The 21,423-nt window shown below is 35.3% G+C and overlaps 1 protein-coding gene across 1 annotated transcript; it reads right to left on the bottom strand.

Annotated features, from left to right (window-relative positions):
- Positions 1-3,188: 3,188 nt before the first annotated feature.
- LOC113233312 lies at positions 3,189-13,826 on the bottom strand. The gene is made up of 6 exons (XM_026468402.1): positions 13,547-13,826; positions 11,713-12,018; positions 9,705-9,842; positions 5,333-5,551; positions 3,890-4,047; positions 3,189-3,702 (listed from the first exon to the last, which is right to left on the bottom strand). Exons 1-6 carry the CDS (start codon positions 13,653-13,655, stop codon positions 3,487-3,489), a joined length of 1,146 nt encoding a protein of 381 aa, XP_026324187.1. The 5' UTR covers positions 13,656-13,826; the 3' UTR covers positions 3,189-3,486.
- Positions 13,827-21,423: the final 7,597 nt, after the last annotated feature.

Genomic DNA, 21,423 nt, shown 5'->3' with positions numbered 1-21,423 from the left:
AGTACCAAGTGACGGGAAGAACAAATCCTACAGCTCGTGGTAAGTGACTCGAATATCCATAAGAGTTGCAGCGCCACTCAGAGTTTTAAATCGTAAAGATCTTAGGGGCACTGCCACCGAGCCCGTCACTCTAGACATAAGTTGACAAGTCCCATGTACTTGTAATTTCACCAGCACCCTTACTCTTCCACCCTTTTCGACAGAAATAGGTAAGGGTGGAGGGCATAATACCAATTTTTAAACTATATTGTCCATAATGTGGATTTTATGAGTACAGTATCGCAAATAAACAACAACACTAATACCTTGTTTCGTCAAAACAGTAATTATATATATTTTGACGACCTCACACACCGGTTTTTTATGGTGTCGCCGTCTCTAAGGTCTCGGGATCGATCCCCGGCCAGGTCAATGTAGATAACTAACTTTTCTATATTGACCCAGGTCTGGGTGTTTGTGGTACCATCATTGTTTCCGATTTCAATAACTCAAGTGCTTTAGTTATTTACTTTGGGATCAGGGTAACGTATGTGATGTTGATCTAATATTTATATACATACATATTTTTTCATGATATCCAGTGGTGGGCGCATTATAGGTACTAAATCTATGGGTGGAACTCGCCTATTCATAATAGTTGCAAATCGCAAAGATCCGAAAATCACTGCCAATGCGCTTATGACCCTGAATCATAAGGTTAACAAATCCCACGTGCCTATAATACCAGCAAAATCGGGACGCAGTAATGGTCATATTAGATCGCAGACATAGGTATGGTGATAGTATTTACTTGGAAAAACTTTGTCAGAAAGAGCTCCACTGCGATTACATATAAAATACTGAATCTCAGAGCAAATCCTTCCATGTTGACTCGACCAAGATATCGCTCACAACCCTCTCGAGATTAATATTCGTTCACCGTCCCTCCTCAGATAATTGGATGGAATAATTAACTATTAACGTCTATTGACTGAAGACGATTGTGTTTGTTCAGGTCCCGGTTAAGACTAATTGTGTTCTTCGAGTTATCATAATAGGGAAGTCTATTTCGTCGGCTTTGAGAAAATTAAGGCAGTTCTCGATAGAGTAGTGGGCTATTTACGTTTACGTGTGTGAATGAAAGAAAAAAGCAGGCGGTCCAGTCGGTCGAGTCCTCATTGTACTCGCTACAAATAAGTTTTATCCAAAATAAGGAACGACTTGCCTAGTGCTGCAAGAGGAGCAACGTTTCAATCGTATTAGACTTTCAAACGAAATGTTCACAATGGCTTTTTTATCATTCGCGAAACATGTCGCGGAAACCACACTTCGATCCATAGGAGATTTAAAGAGTCACTCAGACCTTTAATTAAAAAATAACTGAGGGACTTTGCCATCGCGCCCTTTACCCTGAAACATAAATTAACAAGTTCCATATGCCTGTAATGTCACCCTTACCCTTCAAAACTGCAACGCAGTAAAGCTCATATTACTGTTTGGAGGTAAAAATAGGTAAGGTGGCAGTACTGCTACTAAATAGCTCCTTAACAAGAAATCCCGGGATGTCAAGACTTTTTCTTTTAGTTTAGTCTGGTCAAGTCTTTGACACGGAGTCTCATGATCAGCTAAACAGAAGACCGTGAAATAATCGTTTGTCAGGGGTCCATAGTCCATCAGCCAACCAGCCAAACATAACAACCAGGCATAAAAAAAGGTGTAAGTGTACTTTTTATAGAATCGTTATAAATTAATGTAATATTGTTATTTGTTGTTTACAAACTGGCCTCTCCTGTCTACCTGATGAAAAGTGGTTACACCTGTCTATAGACATTTAAGGTACTAAAGAAGTTTTAGTGTTATCATCAATGTGTATCCGACTGTGAGATGAGTTTCAGATATTAAATTTCTTTGTGATTTTCTTCCAGTTGCTAATTTTATTTGATTTTTTGTGTGTCAGGTGTGACAGACACAATATTTTAAAATAAAAAATAAATAAAAAAATCAAAATTTTAAATCACATATCAATGTAAAATACAGACATAATTTTGCATTCCAATATTGTAAACAACATTGACCATTTTCACAAAAAAAAACTCATTTCAGAAGATTTATATCAAAATAAAACAAAAACACATTTTTTCGACTATATTTCACCTACTACATGATTGAGTTGCTGCCCATCGTTTCGTCACAAATACGATGAATAATATTCAATTTTGTCTGGCTCAGTAATATATTCTATCAAATATATTTTTGTATTTAAGTGGACATATTCGCTACAACACATCTGTTTCTATTCAAGACATTTTCTTTTAACCGCTCAAGCGATGCGCTCATCCTACTGCAAAATGGCGGCTATTTGGTTTCGCAAATTAGAAAAGGATTCAGTATAAATACAAGTTTTTAAAAATAAAAATTATTATTCTGCATTGCTAAATAAATACCCTCCGTACTACAACAAAAACATCTCAAATAAAATGCAGTAATACACCGCAAATCCTGCACTTAAAAAGCACTAATGAAATTTTTGGTGTACTTGGGTAAATATGATAATATTCCGTTTGAGTGGTTCTAATATTTACCATGAAATTACTCCTTAAAGTATAGTTTATAAACATTTATATTCAGGGTAAACTTAAAAAACGCTACTTACGGTATGTTTTCAATAAATAAACACCGACATCACCAGCCCAAACAATAACACACACGATTGTCGTGACGTATTTTTGAAGTTGTTTATTTTTTTAAATCACAGACCCAGGTATTAAAAACTTTACGGTTTGCTAGAGTAGTTACCGAAATAGCAATTAGTATTAGTTCTTTTACCTGTTATAACTTCGATATCCGATACATCGGTCTAAAATCATCACCGATATCTCTAGGTGTGGTATGCTTCCGGAGCACTCCATTCTTATGTCGTTGATATTCCACCTATTCGCGCTAAGCGCTTTGCCTCCTCCTTTCTGATGCGTACGGCAAAGGAATGGAATGCTCTACCGGCTCTGTATTTCCCGAAAAGTACAATTTGGGGCTATTCAAGGCTAGAGTGAATAGGCATTTTTAGGCAAACGCGTCCCATCGTCGGTCACATCGTCGCTTAACATCAGGTGAGATTGTGGCCAAGCGTATGTCTAATATATAATAAAAAAAAATGCTTCCAGAGACGCATGAATCGCGTGAGCGGTTATACCGAGTACTAGAGAGAACTGCTTTTTATTTTAAACTGAGAAGGTGATTAATTTAGTTTCTCACTATAATTTTCTATATAAATATTATACAACAATGTAACGTTAAAACATCAACTTTAATATCAACTCAATCTTATTTTCTATGACTACCTACAATAATACTAAGGTTCCTAAAAATCTTTTATATTTGGTCATTGTTCACTCTAATCAAAACAGACTGTTCAGTTACGAGTATCTACATGTCCTTGTTTCTTTCATTGACCAATCAAATACTAGCAATACAATAGGCAATTTCAGTCACCTACTACCTATCAGAGTCTTACGTTGGTGGCGGAGGTCTCCTATTATTAACCGCATAGGCATAATCGTAATCATCTGACCTCGACATATTTGGTGGTCTTTGTGGGAGTGGCGGAGGTTTTACAGATTGCATCTCCATTTTTCTGTTTGCTGCTGCCATGGCTTTCGCTTCGTAGAAGGTCACTACGCTGATTGGAACGTACGAGTATATTGGATCTTCTGGTGTTTCATATACCTGTAAATAAGTTGAAATTAAAGTAGAAGTCTTTGCCGCTTCCAATGTATTTTCATAAGCGTGTAAAGTTGTGTAGAATAATGATCGATAAAAGTGGTGAATAGAAAAGCAAAAAAAAAATAGTAAATTGTAATTTGATATAATTTAGGGCTGCGTTTTTACAGAAGACGTGATTTAAAAATCTTACCCCGCTACTAGAATTCTGAGTTGGCGGTTCTGGAGTCCTATTATTTGTATCCGCTCTTTGTGTACGACATCGTATCATTAATACTACTAGAACAATTATTATCACTAGTAGCGTTACTCCGCCTACTGCACCTCCTATTATCCAATTTTGTAAATTGTCTGTAACAAAAAAAAATAAACATTCAGTATTATTTTCACGTCATTATTTCTTATCTAACACGTAAGAAATTTTTATTTTTGACACCATTGTTCTTGATTTTTTTAAAGTTAAAATAATCTTTACTTCCAATCACTAAATCCGTCTTCTACCTAACAGCAGCTTTGTCGTACTTATCATCAGGTACAAGTACATGTCATACTTGTCTTCTTCATTTGCCATTTGATTCAGCTTGGACGTTTATAAAATTATACTAAATTTTACTACCAGCGAAGGAATAATTAGAAAGGTTATTTGGAAGAAATCGCTTTATGGGATAAGCTCGCCTTTGTACAGTAATGTTTTGAATTCTTTGTTAAAATTTGTGATTAGTTTAGTTATGTAATAAAGTGTCCACTTAAAAATGTAAGTATACTTATATACATAATTTAGGTCCAATTAATAAACTACTTTTTAACCGACTTCAAAAAAGGAGGAGGTTCTCAATTCGACTGTATGTTCTTTTTTTTTGTATGTATGTTACGCGACAACTCCGGTATTTGTAAATCGATTTTAATGATTCTTTTTTTGTTGGAAAGGGGGTACTTCCATAGTGGTCTCATTTCATTTTCAAGAAAATCATCCACTTCGAAGGGTGGCTGTTCACGCATGAAGATTCATTTTTATAAATAGCGCCAAACTTTAATTTAGGAGCGATTACTTTAATGGTTGATTTTGCTATTTCTCCAATTCCAGGAGTTTTTCTCTCAATATACTTTGAGTAGTATCGTAGTGAGAACCTATTTTTATTATCTCCGGTGTCAAGTCCTGTATAGTGGCGAACTAGGGGATATTTCAATAAAACTTAGCAAATAGATGTAATTCCACGTACTTTTGAGGTCGGTTTTTTTAGTACTCTGTACTGAGATTATAAATAAATAAATTTCTATTTTGACTAAGATTTGGTTTGAATTTCGTTACATATTAATTTCTAGTAAGTTATAATAGCACGTATCAAGTTACCAAGGAAGTAAGTATCAAGGCTTTCTGATTGTTCACATTGGTTATGAAACTAATATCCGGATCTGAATAGCGTATACTTGTTTTTTAAACAAAACAACGTTTCAGGCCCTTTACTTGACCTTGGGACCTGTCCCAAGGATCCCAAGGTCAAGGCTATGTGTCAGCCGGCAGGCAGTTAGTCAGTAGCTCAGAATCTGGTCTTGTTTGAAAAAATAAATATACACGATTTAAATAAAAAAATTAGTTTCATTTCCAATTATAAAAATACGATTTGATCAAACTTACTATCCGTGTCATTGGTTTCCAAATGTGCAACCGGTTTCTTAATTCTTGTTATTGGTACATACGGTGTTGACATTTTTCCGAAAACTGTGGGAGCCATTATGTTAAACCTAATAGAACAGTAGATTTCGTGGTTTAGATCGTGTCCTGTTATAGTTTTGTTGAATGCTAATGTTGTTGCATTGTACTCGAAGTTTAGTTCGACATCATTTCCACCGTCTTCTGTAAAACCAAAATAAAGAAATCATCTTTAACAATTTATCTAAGAGCATAAATTCATTAGACATTATCCGCTCACGCGATACATGCAGGCGTAGACGCATACCACACCTAGAGGTGCCGGTGATGATTTTATACCGGTTTATCAGATATCGAAGTTATAACAGGTAAAAGAACTAATATTAATTGCTATTTCGGCAACTACTCTAGCAAACCATAAAGTTTTTAATGCCTGGGTCAGTCATTTAAAAAAAAATAACATCAAAATTACGTCACGACGATCGTGTGTGTTATTGTTTGGGCTGGTGATTTCGGTGTTTATTTATTGAAAACATACCGTAAGTAGCGTTTTTTAAGTTTACCCTGAATATAAATGTTTATAAACTTAACTTTAAGGAGGAATTTCATGGTAAACGTTAGAACCACTCAAACGGAATATTATCATATTTATCCAAGTACACCAAAAATTTCATTAGTGCTTTTTAAGTGTATGATTTGCGGTGTATTACTGCCTTTTATTGGAGATGTTCTTGTTGGTAGTACGGAGGGTATTTATTTAGCAATGCAGAATAATAATTTTTATTTATAAAAACTTGTATTTAAACTGAATGCTTTTCTAATTTGCGAAACCAAATAGCCGCCATTTTGCAGTAGGAGGAGCGCATCGCGTGAGCGGTTATCTCGAAACGTTATTTTGTTTTATATTCTTGCCTTTGATGTAAGCTTTGCATGGTACATATATTCAAGATTGTTTTGATACATCCACGCAACGCTTTGTGGGACAGAATGATTCATATTTTACATTGCTGCGTACGCACTAGATGCACCAGTTTCCCATCATTAGTAAACACTACGAGTCATTTTGCGTCAATTTCAACCACAATAAGTTTTCTGGATTATGTATTGTTTTATTAATAAACATAATGTCCAGTAGTTCCTTAGTTTCATGAAGTATCAAATGTAGCAAGTTAATTACGATGTCAATTTTATCCTCATTAAAATTCACTTGTCTTAATTAGAAAAGCAGTCTATTAATGCAGGTTCCTGTTGTAAAATTTTTGAAAATATGATATGTTTGGTTACTCTACAGTTTTTGGATCCAGCTCAGACATAACATGTTCATGGTTTTTCTGACTATTTATACCACCTACTATTATGCATATTCAGACCCGTCGTCTAATAAATAGTATCTATTTCGTCACTTAGCAAACTTTGCTCAAGTTGAAAATGGGTGGTTTTTCTTTTGAACTTTACTCAAGTCAAAATAAAGTGGGAAATAAAAATGGTGTAACCAACACTAAACCTTATTTGTTATCTATAAATAGATACTTGTTACTAATAATTACTTAAAACATCTTGTGTACAATAATACATTCAGGTTTTTCACTTTCCTTTAAAATGACTTCAAAAGATTCAAGCGATGTAGTTTGAATTGCTAATTAGTGTTCATTACATGTTCTTGTAATATTTATTGCTTAGAACAAAGAAGTTTTTGAGGAAATAACATTTAATTAAATGCTTAGTTTCCTTGACCGTGATCGTAAGTTCACGGTCGTGAGTCTATAACGTGATAATAACACATGAACAAAATATAAATTTCACAGCGCTTTGAACTAACCTGTATTTCAAAGCGCTGTAAAATTTATACAATTCTCTATTTTATCCTGTACTGTATACGTATATTAATAGTTATGCAAATTATATACATAATAATTTATGTACATTAATAATTATGCGCAAATTACGTTTTATACACATAATTCTTTGTCCAATTTGAAAATTGCGATAGAATTGCATGATTTAATTCCGCCTTTTCATTATCGGGTGACTGGACGTGGGCTAGGGTCCCACCTCTATGTTGTGGATATTCCAAGGATTTGCATGAAGCACTTCGATTCCACATTTATATGGCGAACTGCTAAGAAGTGGAATTCCCTGCCTGCAGATTTATTCCCTGAACTCTTATCTATAACTTGGGCCTTTTTAGGGCGAGACTAAACAGGCATTATTCAGGCGTGCATGCTATATCGTTGACCTCATCGTCACTTTCCACCAGGTGAGATGGAGGTCAAAAATGCACCGTGTTTTTAAACTGTTAACGATTTTTTTTTATGTTATCAGGTGATGGAACAAAGAAGTCGTGCGTGATAGTACCTATAACAGTTTCAGTGCCACTCAAAGTTTTAAATCGCAAAGATTTGACGAACACTGCCACTGCGCCCGTCACCAATAGATATAAAGTTAACATGTTCCATTTTTCTCCAGCAATACTCGCACCATTGTTTAGTGCTAGTTCTGCTACGGCTTTTCGCTACAAATTTTTTCTTTGGGCAATTCATGTCGTCAATTTTTACATTAAATATATTTAGTTTTAGAACAATAAGGGATAAAATATTTATTTAATTAATTAGAAAACATGCTATCAATACTCTCTCACGATCTTGCGGGAAGCTCATTTATTTTTTTTTCTAAAATAGAGGGTAACAAAAATCCATTGTTGAGTCATCTTAGATAATTATCCACAATGTTAAAAAGTTTTTTTTTGAGATACCAAGCGGCGGAACGTATAAGTTGTGCGTCTGGTGGTAAGCGACACGTCTATCGATAACAGTTGCAGTGCCATTCAGAGCTTTAAATCGCAAAGATCTTAGGGTCACTGCCACTGTGCCCGTCACCCTGAGACATAAGTTGACAAGTCCCGTGTGCCTGTAATTTCACCAGCACCCTTACCCTTCTAACCGGAACACAGTTCACATTACAACTTGATGTCAGAAATAGGTAATCGGATTTTAACCCGGCGCTTTGCTTACCTCCATTAGTTCCTTGTGAAAGAATTTGTCCAAGAAAGTACTGCAGTTATGCATGCAAGTACATTACTACGTTCCGGTTTTGAAGAATATGGGTGCTGGTGAAATTACAGGCACACGGGAATGTCAATATATGTTTCAAGGTGACGAGTGTAGTGGTAGTGGTCATAAGATCTTTGTGATTTAAAGTACTGAGTGGTACTGCAACTGTTACGCACAGGCGTGTCGCTTATGCGCTGTCACTTAGCATCATACAAAAAAAAACTCAAAATGGCCGTTTATTTCAAAACAAACCTATTATCATAAATCGTAAAAACCTAAAGTTGAACTGATATTCAATAAATACGTCAGAAACCACTGTAAAAACTATGCCACTAGGAAAACAAGAGACAATTTTTAATAGAAAAACAACATCTACGAGAATCATTGCGTCAAATGCTTTATTATTTTATTTTCTTAACTAATAGCTTATTACATCCGTCATTACCAATAAGGTAAATGAAGCACATTAACTGTTAACCTTATGCGTACCGTCCGATGTTGTAAATTTTTTATCATCATATTTAACTTCCTTTGCTCTGTATACCCTACTAGTAAATTGAACTATACTACGTTACATATGGCACTTGAAGGCAAATACGTATACTCATAAACACGCAAACTCACAATCACGTACGCACTCGAACATACACACACACACACACACACACACACACACACACAATACACATATTTTGAGCAAATTCTTTGTAATAATTAAATTTCACCAAATATCTAAATTCTTCCATCTATATCTACAGTTTTTAATTTCACGTAATATTTAAATTAATGTTAAATATAATAATAAATCTGATTTTCTAGTTGTGGAAGAGCGGAGCCCTCTGATGCAGGTTTATTTTACTGACTAGAAAACATCAACTTCATTATTGTAACATGATTTTTTAAATGTAAATAAAGTTATTACTATTATTAGTTATTACTACATTAAATTTAAATGTTCACATTTGTGGACTGACTAGAAACGCTAAAAATTCAGCTTCGAATTTTCCGTATCTCAGGCTAAGCATATAATAATACTATTTGCTTTTTCTACAACATAGCATAGATGACCTCTGTGATCGCGTGCCTTGCTCACCGGTTTTCATTTGTCGCCATCTCTGAGATCCTGAGTTCGATCCCCGGCCAGGTCAATGTAGAAAAAAAAACATTTCTATACTGTCTCGGGTCTGGGTGTTTTGGTACCGTCGTTGTTTTAGATTTTAGATTTCCATATCTCAAGTGCTTTATTTAGTTACTTTGGGACCAGAGCGATGAATCACTTAGTTTTTACTATAAATATTAGTTCTTACCTCTTTCATACCAGGACACCACATAAGGTAACAATTTCGGTAAATTCGATCCACTAACTTCACACCTGAGGTTAGGTATCTCTCCTTCGGTTGCTATGATCTCCGTACTATCTGGTAATATTGTTAATAATATAGGGCCTGAAAAAGATTCATTATTATAAATTGTCACTTATACGAAGTGGGAAGAATCACCATTGATCACTGCCGTGACGTGTCCTGCTTAAGGCGAGTTATCGGAGGAGAAGCGAGAAAAAGTGTTGCGTTGGGTCAAATGATTTCGGTATTTACTATTTAATAACGGTCTTATAAAAAATATACGATACTCCTTAGGATGTTGTCTAAAGACTGTGCTAATGTGTTACACGTTAAATGCATTGGTCTTTGCTTTTAGACTACTACCACTGGCCTTAAATAAGTTCTACCATCTAATAAAAAGAGCGTAATCTCCACTATGTAAATTCTGAACAACAACAAAAAATAAATTTGAAGATATGCCACATTTAATGGAATGTAGTCATTACGTGGCTCTAAGAAGCCAATTTCAATTAGGGGATATTTGGCAGGTTGGGGAGTTAAATGTCGTGTTGAGTGAACCGGCGGCGAAGAGGGCTAAAACTCTAAACTCATATCTGAGGTCTTATCTCTCACTACGAGGCGACACGGTATAGTAGAATAATAATATAGGTAATGCACAGGGATTGACATCACACAGCCGACATTGACACTCAAGTGTTACAGGCCTTATTAAAAATAAGATAAAAAAAATAGAATATACTTTATCCGATCATATAAAATCCTGAAAACAATCTAAAACGAATTATTTAAAAATGACACATTTAACTTTGCACTTAATTTTTATATGGAAATATTTCTCTTTAAGTACTACAGACAACCTGGAAACCTTGGTTTTCAAATGAAGCCCTATTACTTATTAAATACACATTTATACCAAAGTTTTAAAATTTCCCAGCGGTTTAACGACACGCTGCGCCATCGGGCGCTTATCGACGTCGGATTTGTGTAAAATTTTCTCCGCCTGTTCTTATTTCATTCATATAAATTTACAAAGCGCGGATTGCGTTATGCGAGAGGCGACCCCCCGCATCCCACCTCCTAAAATCTAGGCTCGCGTTGAAATACGCCACCTTAAGGAGGGTTTAAAAGAATAATCAAGTAGGTAAGCTGACCAATCTTCCCTTCGTTTCTTAACTAACGCATTTACATTTTAGTAACTTTATAATAAGTTTTTGTTTCTTTGGAAGATGTCAATTAGAAAAGACTGTCTTAGGCCACAAAGACGGCATTTTGGCGCTGGTTGAGGGTCCTGAGTTCGATTCCCGGTATACCACTCTAGAAAATGAACTTTTATAAATAGTTTCTGGGTTATAAAAGACTTAACGATGATTTGAAACACCGCCATGGACAATAAATATTTATTACTGGTGCGACTATAATTTCTGTACTCCAAACTTAGCTAATTTTTTGTTCATTAACTAGCAAACGAAAAATGCCTAATATTATTATATATATACAATAATGCTTTATATTATATATAAAGCATTTTGTCACGATTTCCGAGGTGAGACAAATGACACACATGCAAGTGAGATAAATGACACGACCGTTACGTACAAAGCGAAAATGGCGAACTGAATATAAGTACCTACTGGAACTGCGCGTACTGTTGGCACACTTACCTCACCCTCTAAACACTTCTACAATAGTTATTGTTCTGTGACAAAATCTTTAATCTTTTATCTTGAAAAGTTGTCATTAGTTATATTACTCCAAGTGTGATTTTTAAATAGTCTTATTTCTATATACTTATTTTCTATATACTTATTTTCTTTGTTATGTTATTAACGCGTGTAAAAATAAATAGCTTGAATATTTGAAGCAGACTAGCCATGCATCTATTGTTATTACCGCGGTAATTTCAAATCGCACTTAATTTTAACACTGTCCATTATAACAATAAAAAGCAATAGTTATAATAGATGATACTTACTAGGTTTCCGATATTTTTCTGTTGTTGTAGTTTCTGTAGTCGATGGCTTGGTAAGAGGAGTAGTAGTAACAGGGTTTAGGGTTGTCGTGACGTTCGCCTTTTTTATTGTCGTTAAATAAGGCTCGTCGGAAGATAAGCTAGTGGTTTTTGTGACTGGTGGAGATACTGAAGTTAGTTCCGTTGAAGTTTTGGTCTCGTGAATTGGATCAGTATGAACTTCATAATTTGTCGCATTACCCATTAAATTAGTAGTCGAACGAATACGTCTAGGCTTTATACTTTTTCTAGTAGTGCGTGTTGTAGTTGCTGAAAATTTATATTAAGATAAAATTACGATAGTCGTGTACCAGCAGGTCGATTCAGAATCTTACGATAATTAGTTGTCGTACGGTTTGTCTTCATTTTTATTCACAACAACCGAATCGAACGTCAAACTGTCGTATTCGAAACCGAACCAAAATGACGTCACATTCGTGCGGTTACACGAACTTCTCGACCGGCAAAGACTACAAACGTTATTCAGAACACAGGTATCGAATGAAAGTTACCGAACATCCATTGACTTACAAATAAATGGACGACGGACCTAATACAAAAACCACGAAAAAAATGTCCCAAGTCAACCTATTTAAACGTAGTGACATGTAAAGGAATATGAAAAAGCTAAAACGTTGAATTTAAATTGTAATGTCATCGCAGTACTGTCTAATTTTGCTTGGTTCGCTGTCAGTCGAACAAACAAAGACTAAAGCGTGAATGACGCTCTGTATACGATTTTAACGCCCTATAAGTTCGGACACTTTTTAGCGCGGACCCGACGTCCATATAATTGTAAGTCAATGCGAACATCCCATTGTTTACAAATCAAGAATGTAATATGGAAATCTCTTATTATTTTAAATAAAGTCTTTGTTCAATTGCATTAATTTATATTAATGCAAGACTAACGCATTCCTATATTTTAGGACTTTTAAGTCTTAAAAATGAATATAAACATATTTTCATTTTTCTTATAATCTATTTCACCGACTAACTCCGTAAATGCTATTGGATGACGATATTGTATCTCGGCTCGGAAAGCACCCTTCGTTTCGAGAACGATGTCCAATCGAACGATTCGGTTAAAATATCGAATAATTCTGAATCAGGGTACCGGCCCGTCCTATTTTTGCTGTGCGTTGATCTATGCACCGTGATGGGTGCGTCTGCGTTACCACAGATAAGATTCTTCTTGTGACCATCGGTAAAATCACCATCAGCATCACCATCTTTGACTATTAATGCATTTTAACTGTCCTAGTTAACCTCAAACTCAAATAACCTTTATTTTAAATTTAAGCAAACTACAGTATAATCAAAACCGTCACATTGATCAAACTTTCTGTTCATTCGGAAGGCAAATTCCCGTGAAAAATAATAAATACGAAACACTAGAGATTGATCTTTCCGCAAGAGCTAAACGGGTCAATCAATCCATGGTGGATTTCTGTCATTCACGTACGCAAAACCTTTAGTGTAAGGTTTTTGTTTTACTATAGTTTTAAACCTCGTAAATAAAAAAAACTGCAATTCAACCGGAACTTTGTTACATATATATAATATATATATATATATATATATATATCCCTATAAATGTATTTGTGACTTTGTGAAGAGGATTGACCAGAACAATCAGTTTATTTTTGTACCTCGTATTGATGTTATGTTTATCAGTATTTTATATACATCATCCCTTTAGACTCTTCTCTTATACTTTCAAATGAATTACTAAATTTTATAATTTTTTTTTTGTAAAATGTTTACCTACGGAAGTTACATTGTTAAGAATACTTACGTTTGTATGCTTGATAAGAATAACCCGAATACGATTCTTCTATATAATTAAGACGATATGTACCAGTAACAAATTCATTATTACGTTCGTTTGAGTCTTCTTTATACATATGTCTAATAGTATCACAGATTTTTCTATATTGTTCACTGAATGATATGGCATTATAACAGTTATACGATTCCAACAACCTTCTTCGAACTTCAGAAGTATCAAACTTTAAAACTTGAGTGGTTGTTGTAGGGTGTGATTTGAAAACAGGTTTTAATTCTAACTCCGGGGTGGCTGCAGCGATTTTGGCATAATCTGCAACAAGAAATAACGTTTATTAGATTATTAGAATTTGTAACCAATCACAGCCAGTGGCTTGGACAGGAATAGCAGAGCAGAGTCTTAACAGGGCATTGTAGCTTGAACAAGCACATGTCAAATAATGGGCAGAGAGATAATAGAGAGTGTAGATTCCGGATGCGGATGAATGCATCTCCTCACCGAATGCTGCCCCCTGACGAGCGTACGAAGTTCCATACTGGGAAGGCACAGACCATAACCAGAGGTCAAAAAAAAAGTCGGAGCCAAGAAAGTTCTTCAGTACTTTTATGCTGTCAGCCTTGGCTTTGAACTGTAATGAGTGGTGGTCACAATAGATTTGGAGGCCACCCTTTTATTCGCTCACGCGATGCGCTCCTCCTACCGCAAAATGGCGGCTATTTGGTTTCGCAAATCAGAAAAGCATTCAGTTTAAATACAAGTTTTTATAAATAAAAATTACTATTCTGCATTGCTAAATAAATACCCTCCGTACTACCAACAAAAACATCTCAAATAAAATGCAGTAATACACTGCAAATCCTGCACTTAAAAATTTTTGGTGTACCTACTTGGATAAATATGATAATATTCCGTTTGAGTGGTTCTAACGTTTACCATGAAATTACTCCTTAAAGTATAGTTTATAAACATTTATATTCAGGGTAAACTTAAAAAACGCTACTTACGGTATGTTTTCAATAAATAAACACCGAAATCACCAGCCCAAACAAAAACACACACGATTGTCGTGACGTATTTTTGAAGTTGTTTATTTTTTTTAAATGACAAACCCAGGCATTAAAAACTTTATGGTTTGCTAGAGTAGTTACCGAAATAGCAATTAATATTAGTTCTTTTACCTGTTATAACTTCGATATCCGATAAATCGGTATAAAATCATCACCGGCACCTCTAGGTGTGGTATGCGTCTACGGCTATTATCCGCTCACGCGATACGCATGTATAGATAATAGCCAGTCAATGACATCGAAGGATCTTTATATTAATAATTATAGCAAACTAGTGGAGTAATTTCACAAAAATAATTGAATACAAATAATAATAGCGAGATTCTAGCCAGGGCTGGTAGCCGTAAAGTTACCTAACTGGGTGACGAAATACTTTCATGGATTTCTAATAGATGGCGCTACAGATAAAAAGTCGTTTAAAACCAAATACCAAGAGCCGACAAACAAGCACAGAAAAATTCGTTAGGTCCGCTGGTTCGTTCCGTGGTTAGCTTGGCATAGCGTTTGGCACGGTTTGCTAGAAGACGTCGGTTCGAATCCGGCCGGATCGAAGCATTTCTTTCTAAGTGTTCGTAAATCTTTGTATTAATAATTATAACAGTCAATGGCAGTCAAAATTAAATACTGGTCACGTTGCTGCTTATCTCCGAGATTTATGCTTTAGTCATTCTACGACATCAGCGGAAATGTTGTGTGGCTATCCTTGTGGTAGGTAGTCGTTTTAATGGTGATATTTAAAACCAGTTGTGAAGTGAAGTAAAAGTTGTTGTTACTACCTACTAGTAGCAGTAGAGGTAACGGAAGTACTGGCATATACCTATTCCTTTTGCCAAGCAGTAAGCGTTACCGGTTTTGAAGTCAACTTATGTCTCAAAGTGATGGATGCAGTGCAGTCCCCTTCAGATTTTAGTGATGCAAAGCTCTGAACAGCAGTACAACTGTTACGGACAGGCATGTCGCTTACCACCAGGCGCACGACGAGACTAACAGTCTCGACAGACTTAGCGTCTTAACAACAGATACAGGAGACGTAAGATTTTGTGATCTTATGATGCTAATAGATGATAAAAAATTATACAGAAAATGTCTACAGATGACTGTAATCACTTACAGGTAGACTATTTGTTTGATGATTTTCATGCAATAAAATAAAATATTTCTATCGAAATCTTCACAGCACCATTGTGTTTCCTTTAGGAAAAAGAAATGTGTCTACAACACCGGCCTGTAATTTTTTTTATTATTATTATTATTATTATTATACATGACAGGCAAATGACTCCACTCCACCTGATGTTAAGTGGAAAGTGGTATCCAAACGCGAAGGAACCTAGTGCAGCGATGAAATCCTCACTGCACTAGCCACCTCCACCCTGCCTGCCTACAATATGCCTCTTCACGCCTCGTTTGAAGGATCCCATATCAATGATTTGGGTGCATTGATAGTTCTGTTATATATCTGTTATGTTAAATTTTTCCAACATGTAGAATACTTTCACACATTTACGTACAAATATTATAAATGTAGTTACAATATTAATGCCATTTGTGACGTTTATGAATATTATACAATTATTGTAGTTTATACTGGCACTAGAACGGTTGTTATACAGTAGACGAACGCGAACGGTTTCTTCTCAACTAGTGTTACATACAATGTTACTGTTTAATAGCAAATATAGCTCTTGCAATACCACTCGCGAACGGTGAAGATAAACATTTTGTTGAAACCTTTAGGAGCAATAGCTGTAGAGCTCTTTGTGAAAGCGTTCGTCCAGGGAATCACTGCCACCTTAACTATTTCTACCGCCAAGCGCATTACTGCATTCCGGTTTTAAGGGTAAGCGTGCAGGTGAAATTACAGGTACAGTGGCAGTAGCCCTCAGATCTTTGCAATTTAAAGCTCTAAGTGGCATTGCAACTGTCATTGATACGCATGTCGCTTACTATCAGGCGTACAACTTGTTCGTCCCTTTATTTGTTATCGTAAAAAAATTCACAACCCTTTGAAAACGTGAGACGTCCCCAAACCGCAGTAAGTCAGCGAACTATGGCGGAAAGTTTTTCCTCAGACTTGTACCCAACAGTGGTGATGATAATATTTTTTTTTCTTACACGTTATTTATTTAGGGACTTTGGTCGTTATTGAATACGTCAGCCTCATTAGTAAAACAGTACATCGAGAAAACACATCTTTATTGAAACCACCCAACATTAAATGTACGGAAACCAGGCTGTGCCAACTGTGCCCTGATAGGTTCCGTCCGACCACACTCCATGAGCAAATGATATACATCCTCACGAATCCCACACATTGCGCAATTCAGTGAGTTCACCCTCCGCAACAAATACAAAAATTTGTTTAAAGAAATTCGACCACTACTTAACATTATCAAATCAAGGAATATGAGGAGGCTCACTCTGCATGGTCTAGTACCAGATACCTCTTTCCTGGGACCTCATATCGAAATATTCCTTCTAATGAGAATGGAACTTGCTTTTATAGTTTGCAACCACTTCAGAGAAGTCAGGCACCATGTCAACCTTAGGCCCCTCTAAAGCAGCCGAAATGGCTAACCGGTCTGCTTCCTCATTCCCTAACAAGCCACCATGTGACGGCATGTAAATAATAATAATCCCAATAGTAATTCCAGTAAGACTCGTTATTTGATTTTTATTTCGGGACTTAATCACGTATAAAACATATTTTAATTACCTCGACGTTTCGGACGTGTTGTAACATCCATGGTCTCGAAGGGACAGTCGAGGTAATTAAAATATATTATATACGTGATTAAGTCCCGAATTATAAATCAAATAATGAGTGAAAATTGTCAAAGTTTAAATCCAGTCAGCCTCGCCAACAATTGAGGTTGTCAGATTTTGTTACCTGTCGCTTCCAACACAAATGCAGAAAGCGATTCTGCTGATACAGCACGTATTATTTGCCGATTCTTGAACCTGTACCTTCAATTGCTTTGCAGATGTGTGCAGGCTTCGTAACAATGTTTTCCTTAATCGAAAAGCTCATGGCAAATTAAATGTTGCAAACAAATTCCGAAAAAACTCAGAGGTGCAAGCTCTAATTCTAACCCACGACCTTCTGCTTGAGAGAAGGTCGTTCAAACCATTAGGCAAACACGAATGATGATACAGGCTTTATAAAGCCTGGCATACCACTAAATTCTCACCTTACGGAAAGCTTTTACTTCTTATTGCGCTATAAACATGCTAATAATGCTAGAGATTAAGTACTTACGATAAATTTCACATGAAACTAAACACCAAATCCAAATTGATATGACAAACATTTTCACAGTGTTAAACTACACAAGGTCTCGCACAGAATGGCCTATAAGAGCCAATTAATGTCATGCATAAATCACAGTTTCCTTACTGACGCTCTCTTCGGGATTACCGGACAAGTAAACAAGGTAAATAGTTATTGTGTGTTGATTTCTGACAATAGCTTTAAACATAGAAATATATCAGTATTCGGTTTCATAAACTACACTATGAAAAAGTTTCTAACAAACTATAAAATACGAAATAATATCGTACCCTTGGTATATTACATTTAAAAAATTAAAAAGTGGAAATTTTTCAGAAAGTTTAAAAATTATGCGAACGAATTTAAATTTTTTTGCTTAACTGTTAACTGTAGTCACGGAAAATATATGCTTCCGTAGTCGCGAGTCCAATGGACCCATGCATTTTGAAACGGTGATAAAATAGAGCGTATGATATACGAGTATTTATAATATTTTTTTTATTCAAACTGTTACTTTCACTTTAACAAATATCTATTTATATCAGTCGTAATTTTCTTATTATAAAATCAAGTCTACTGAAAATAATAAGAAAAATTAAATAAATGCCAAAATCCAAAAACAAAATTTTTTCTTACTTTTGAAAATATATTGTTTAAAAAAATTAAAATTATCTCGTTAAAAACTGACACTAAAGCAATTTAACCTAATTCTATTCTTCTTCTTCTTCCTACCCCTAACCTAATTATAATCACGAATTGCTATTCTATATTATAATGATTGCTATCACTTTTTACAAAAGTCATGTAAATAGGCACGTCATGTAAAGTTCACATTAGGTTAAGATCATTTCAAGTTTATTTTCATTAGGATTTTATTACATTTTATATCAGATATTTCAGAATGTTTCATGACCACTCGTTCTGACAAAATCCTCTCTGTTCTGAGAAAACTCTTCTATCAGAATTTGAAGTTACAGTACGCAGTACTACAGTACTACAGTAGTATCAGATATAGAATTTTCGCCGATTTCTCCCTCATCGCTGTCTAAATCAGCTTTCAACCATTGCTCTAATATGTCTTCTTGAATTACTAAGACACTTTTTCGATTCGCCATGATAAGAAACTGAAATAAAAACAAAAATAGATTAAATGTGTCACACAAAAATATTGCGTATCTATAGTCGTGGGTCCACTGGGCCCACATGTAAACCATTACTTACATTTGGAGCAGCGAACAAAACACATCCATTTCACAGTGCGCGCTTCGACGTGCCATTGGAAGGTACTGAGTTATGGGAAGAGCTACATCGCCTGCAGCGATTCCTACGTGAGTTTAAAGAATGAACTTGGGTCCATTGTACTCACGACTATAGTTAAGGGTTAAGTCAATGAATTTTCCTTTGAGGGATAGCGGTAACTTTCTGTTCATGAGGTCTTTCATAAATTGATAATAAATAATTCATTTCTAAGTAATAGAATCTTTCTTAGCATTGCAAAGCAAATTAATTTTAGTTGTTAATGATTAAATCATTTTCAAACTTATATGTAGGTTATTTTTTAAGTTTATTTATTCATCTATCAAGTAAGAGCGATTGTCTACAAGTAGGAGATCTTGGTTCTTAATTGAAAGTTCACTGGCTCGAGTCCTTGAAGTGGTATGTACAGTCGATACCTTAAGATACATACCCGCAACCGACCTGTTAATTTTGAGTGTTTTTTTACATATTCAACGGAAAAGTGTAAAGGAATCCCATGTTTTTGGTTAAATAAAGATCAAATTGGCTTAAAAGTTTCTAGAAACGTCATTCACTAAAAATGCAATAGGGAAGTCCAAAAGTAATTTTACCACTCACTGGTTAAGGGTTAAATTTGTTTAACACTTTTCTTCACATTTATTTACTTACTTTACCAAATGGTCGGTGAGGGTCAGCCATGGTAGTGCATCAACTGTACCTACGACTTCAATTTCTAAGTTACGTACATCCATAAAATGATGAACAGCAATATGCTTGTATATACTGGTATTTGCTGCGTTTACACTACCTATAATTGTAATAACCTGTAATTTCACCAGCACCGTTACCCTTCAAAACCGGAACACGGTAATGCTAACATTACTGTGTTCCGGTAAAAATAGGTAAGGTGGCAGTACCCTGGATGAACTCTTTTACAAGGAGCTCTACTGCTACTACTTTCCACTCACTGCTGCTATTCATAAATTCTGGACGATTTTCAAGAATTATACACTTAAAACTTTCTCGCCCATTCTTAAAACAAAAAGGGGATTGCTGGGGTTGCCTCGATACTGCAGCGCCTCGGGGATGTTAGGATTGATGGTTTTCAAGGCAGTCGTTCACAAAAGTTGGTCAGAGTGAGAGGCACCAAGCACTTATAACTTTCACCAACGGTCTTCTTAAGTTGGTAACTAAGAGGATGGATAACTCAATCCCTAAGTATCGAATATCCATCTTTGTTCATGAGAATGAACACTTTTCATTCTACTAACACAGTTGTAAGCACCTACTTACACTATATGGACTTGTAACTGTACTATGTTAAATAATATTTTTTTTAAATACTATTTTTAAAATGACCATAAACATGAAATGAAAAAAACAATGAGAAAATGAAAAAAGTACTTTTCTATTTAAAGTTACCTTGTGGCAACAACTACAAGAACTTTTTGACCAACACGTTAACATTAAAGAGCTTTTTTAAATAACACTTTCACTTTCTAAGACAGGACTAAATGAAACTCAAATACAAGTAAATTAATAAGTTTATTTTATTAAATACGATGTTAAAAATTGCGATTCTTTTTAAAAGGGATGGTCTTTCTTTTCTTCTTCTAATCATAACAATTAGCTCATTGTGTGTCCCACTGCCAGGCATCGGCCTTCTCTAAGGAAGGGGTTCAAATCAATGCGGGGCTCGGACTTATTCTGTCTAGTCCTTGGCTAGACTGTATATAGCACATTTTTTATAACGCAACGGCGCAAGCCGCCTTGAATTTCTCGCCGAGCACTTAACGTTGTGAATTTGATAGTGAAAATGAAAAGAAAAAGGTATTCAAAGGTAGTTTTTATCGCGTGATTGTAATTATTACTTATGAATTTACTGCAACAGTTTATTATAATTATTATAACAACGATCGAAGCAGTAAAATCTCTCTTATACAACGAAGCGAAGTATTTGTACCCGCGTTAAAGAACATTATATGTGTAATATTGTGATGTCAAACACCGTTGCGTAAACAAGACTTCAGTCTGCGAGCATGTCATGAATAAACCTACACATTCAATGAACAAACCCCAGGTCCTTGCAAAAGAAAGTCCGTTATCTACCCAGGATGCTACGAGAGGCCATTGAAATTAAAAAACATCCTAATTTCAATAGGGAACATGGGTTTTCAGTACCACTAGTTTGGGATCCAGTATTTCCTCTGATGAACAATCCCAAACAGACATAAGACTGCAGTACTAATTAATATGGTTTATTTTCTATTATTAATTAATAATAAATTTAAGTTAATAAAAATTCATTCAAT

This window comes from Hyposmocoma kahamanoa, unplaced genomic scaffold (genome assembly GCF_003589595.1).
Source record: "Hyposmocoma kahamanoa isolate Upper Pololo Valley unplaced genomic scaffold, ASM358959v1 78, whole genome shotgun sequence".
Taxonomy (NCBI): domain Eukaryota; kingdom Metazoa; phylum Arthropoda; class Insecta; order Lepidoptera; family Cosmopterigidae; genus Hyposmocoma; species Hyposmocoma kahamanoa.
Note: the sequence above shows the minus strand (reverse complement) of the source record. Positions and strands in the feature narration are given on the sequence as shown.

Coding starts and splice junctions, on each gene's coding strand:
- LOC113233312 (XM_026468402.1), bottom strand. CDS start 13,655: ATGTATAAAGAAGACTCAAACGAACGTAATAATGAATTTGTTACTGGT. Junction 5,552..9,704: donor GGTGTCCTGGTATGAAAGAG/GTAAGAACTAAT, acceptor TTGGTTTTACAG/AAGACGGTGGAAATGATGTC. Junction 4,048..5,332: donor GGAAACCAATGACACGGATA/GTAAGTTTGATC, acceptor TTTTTGTTACAG/ACAATTTACAAAATTGGATA.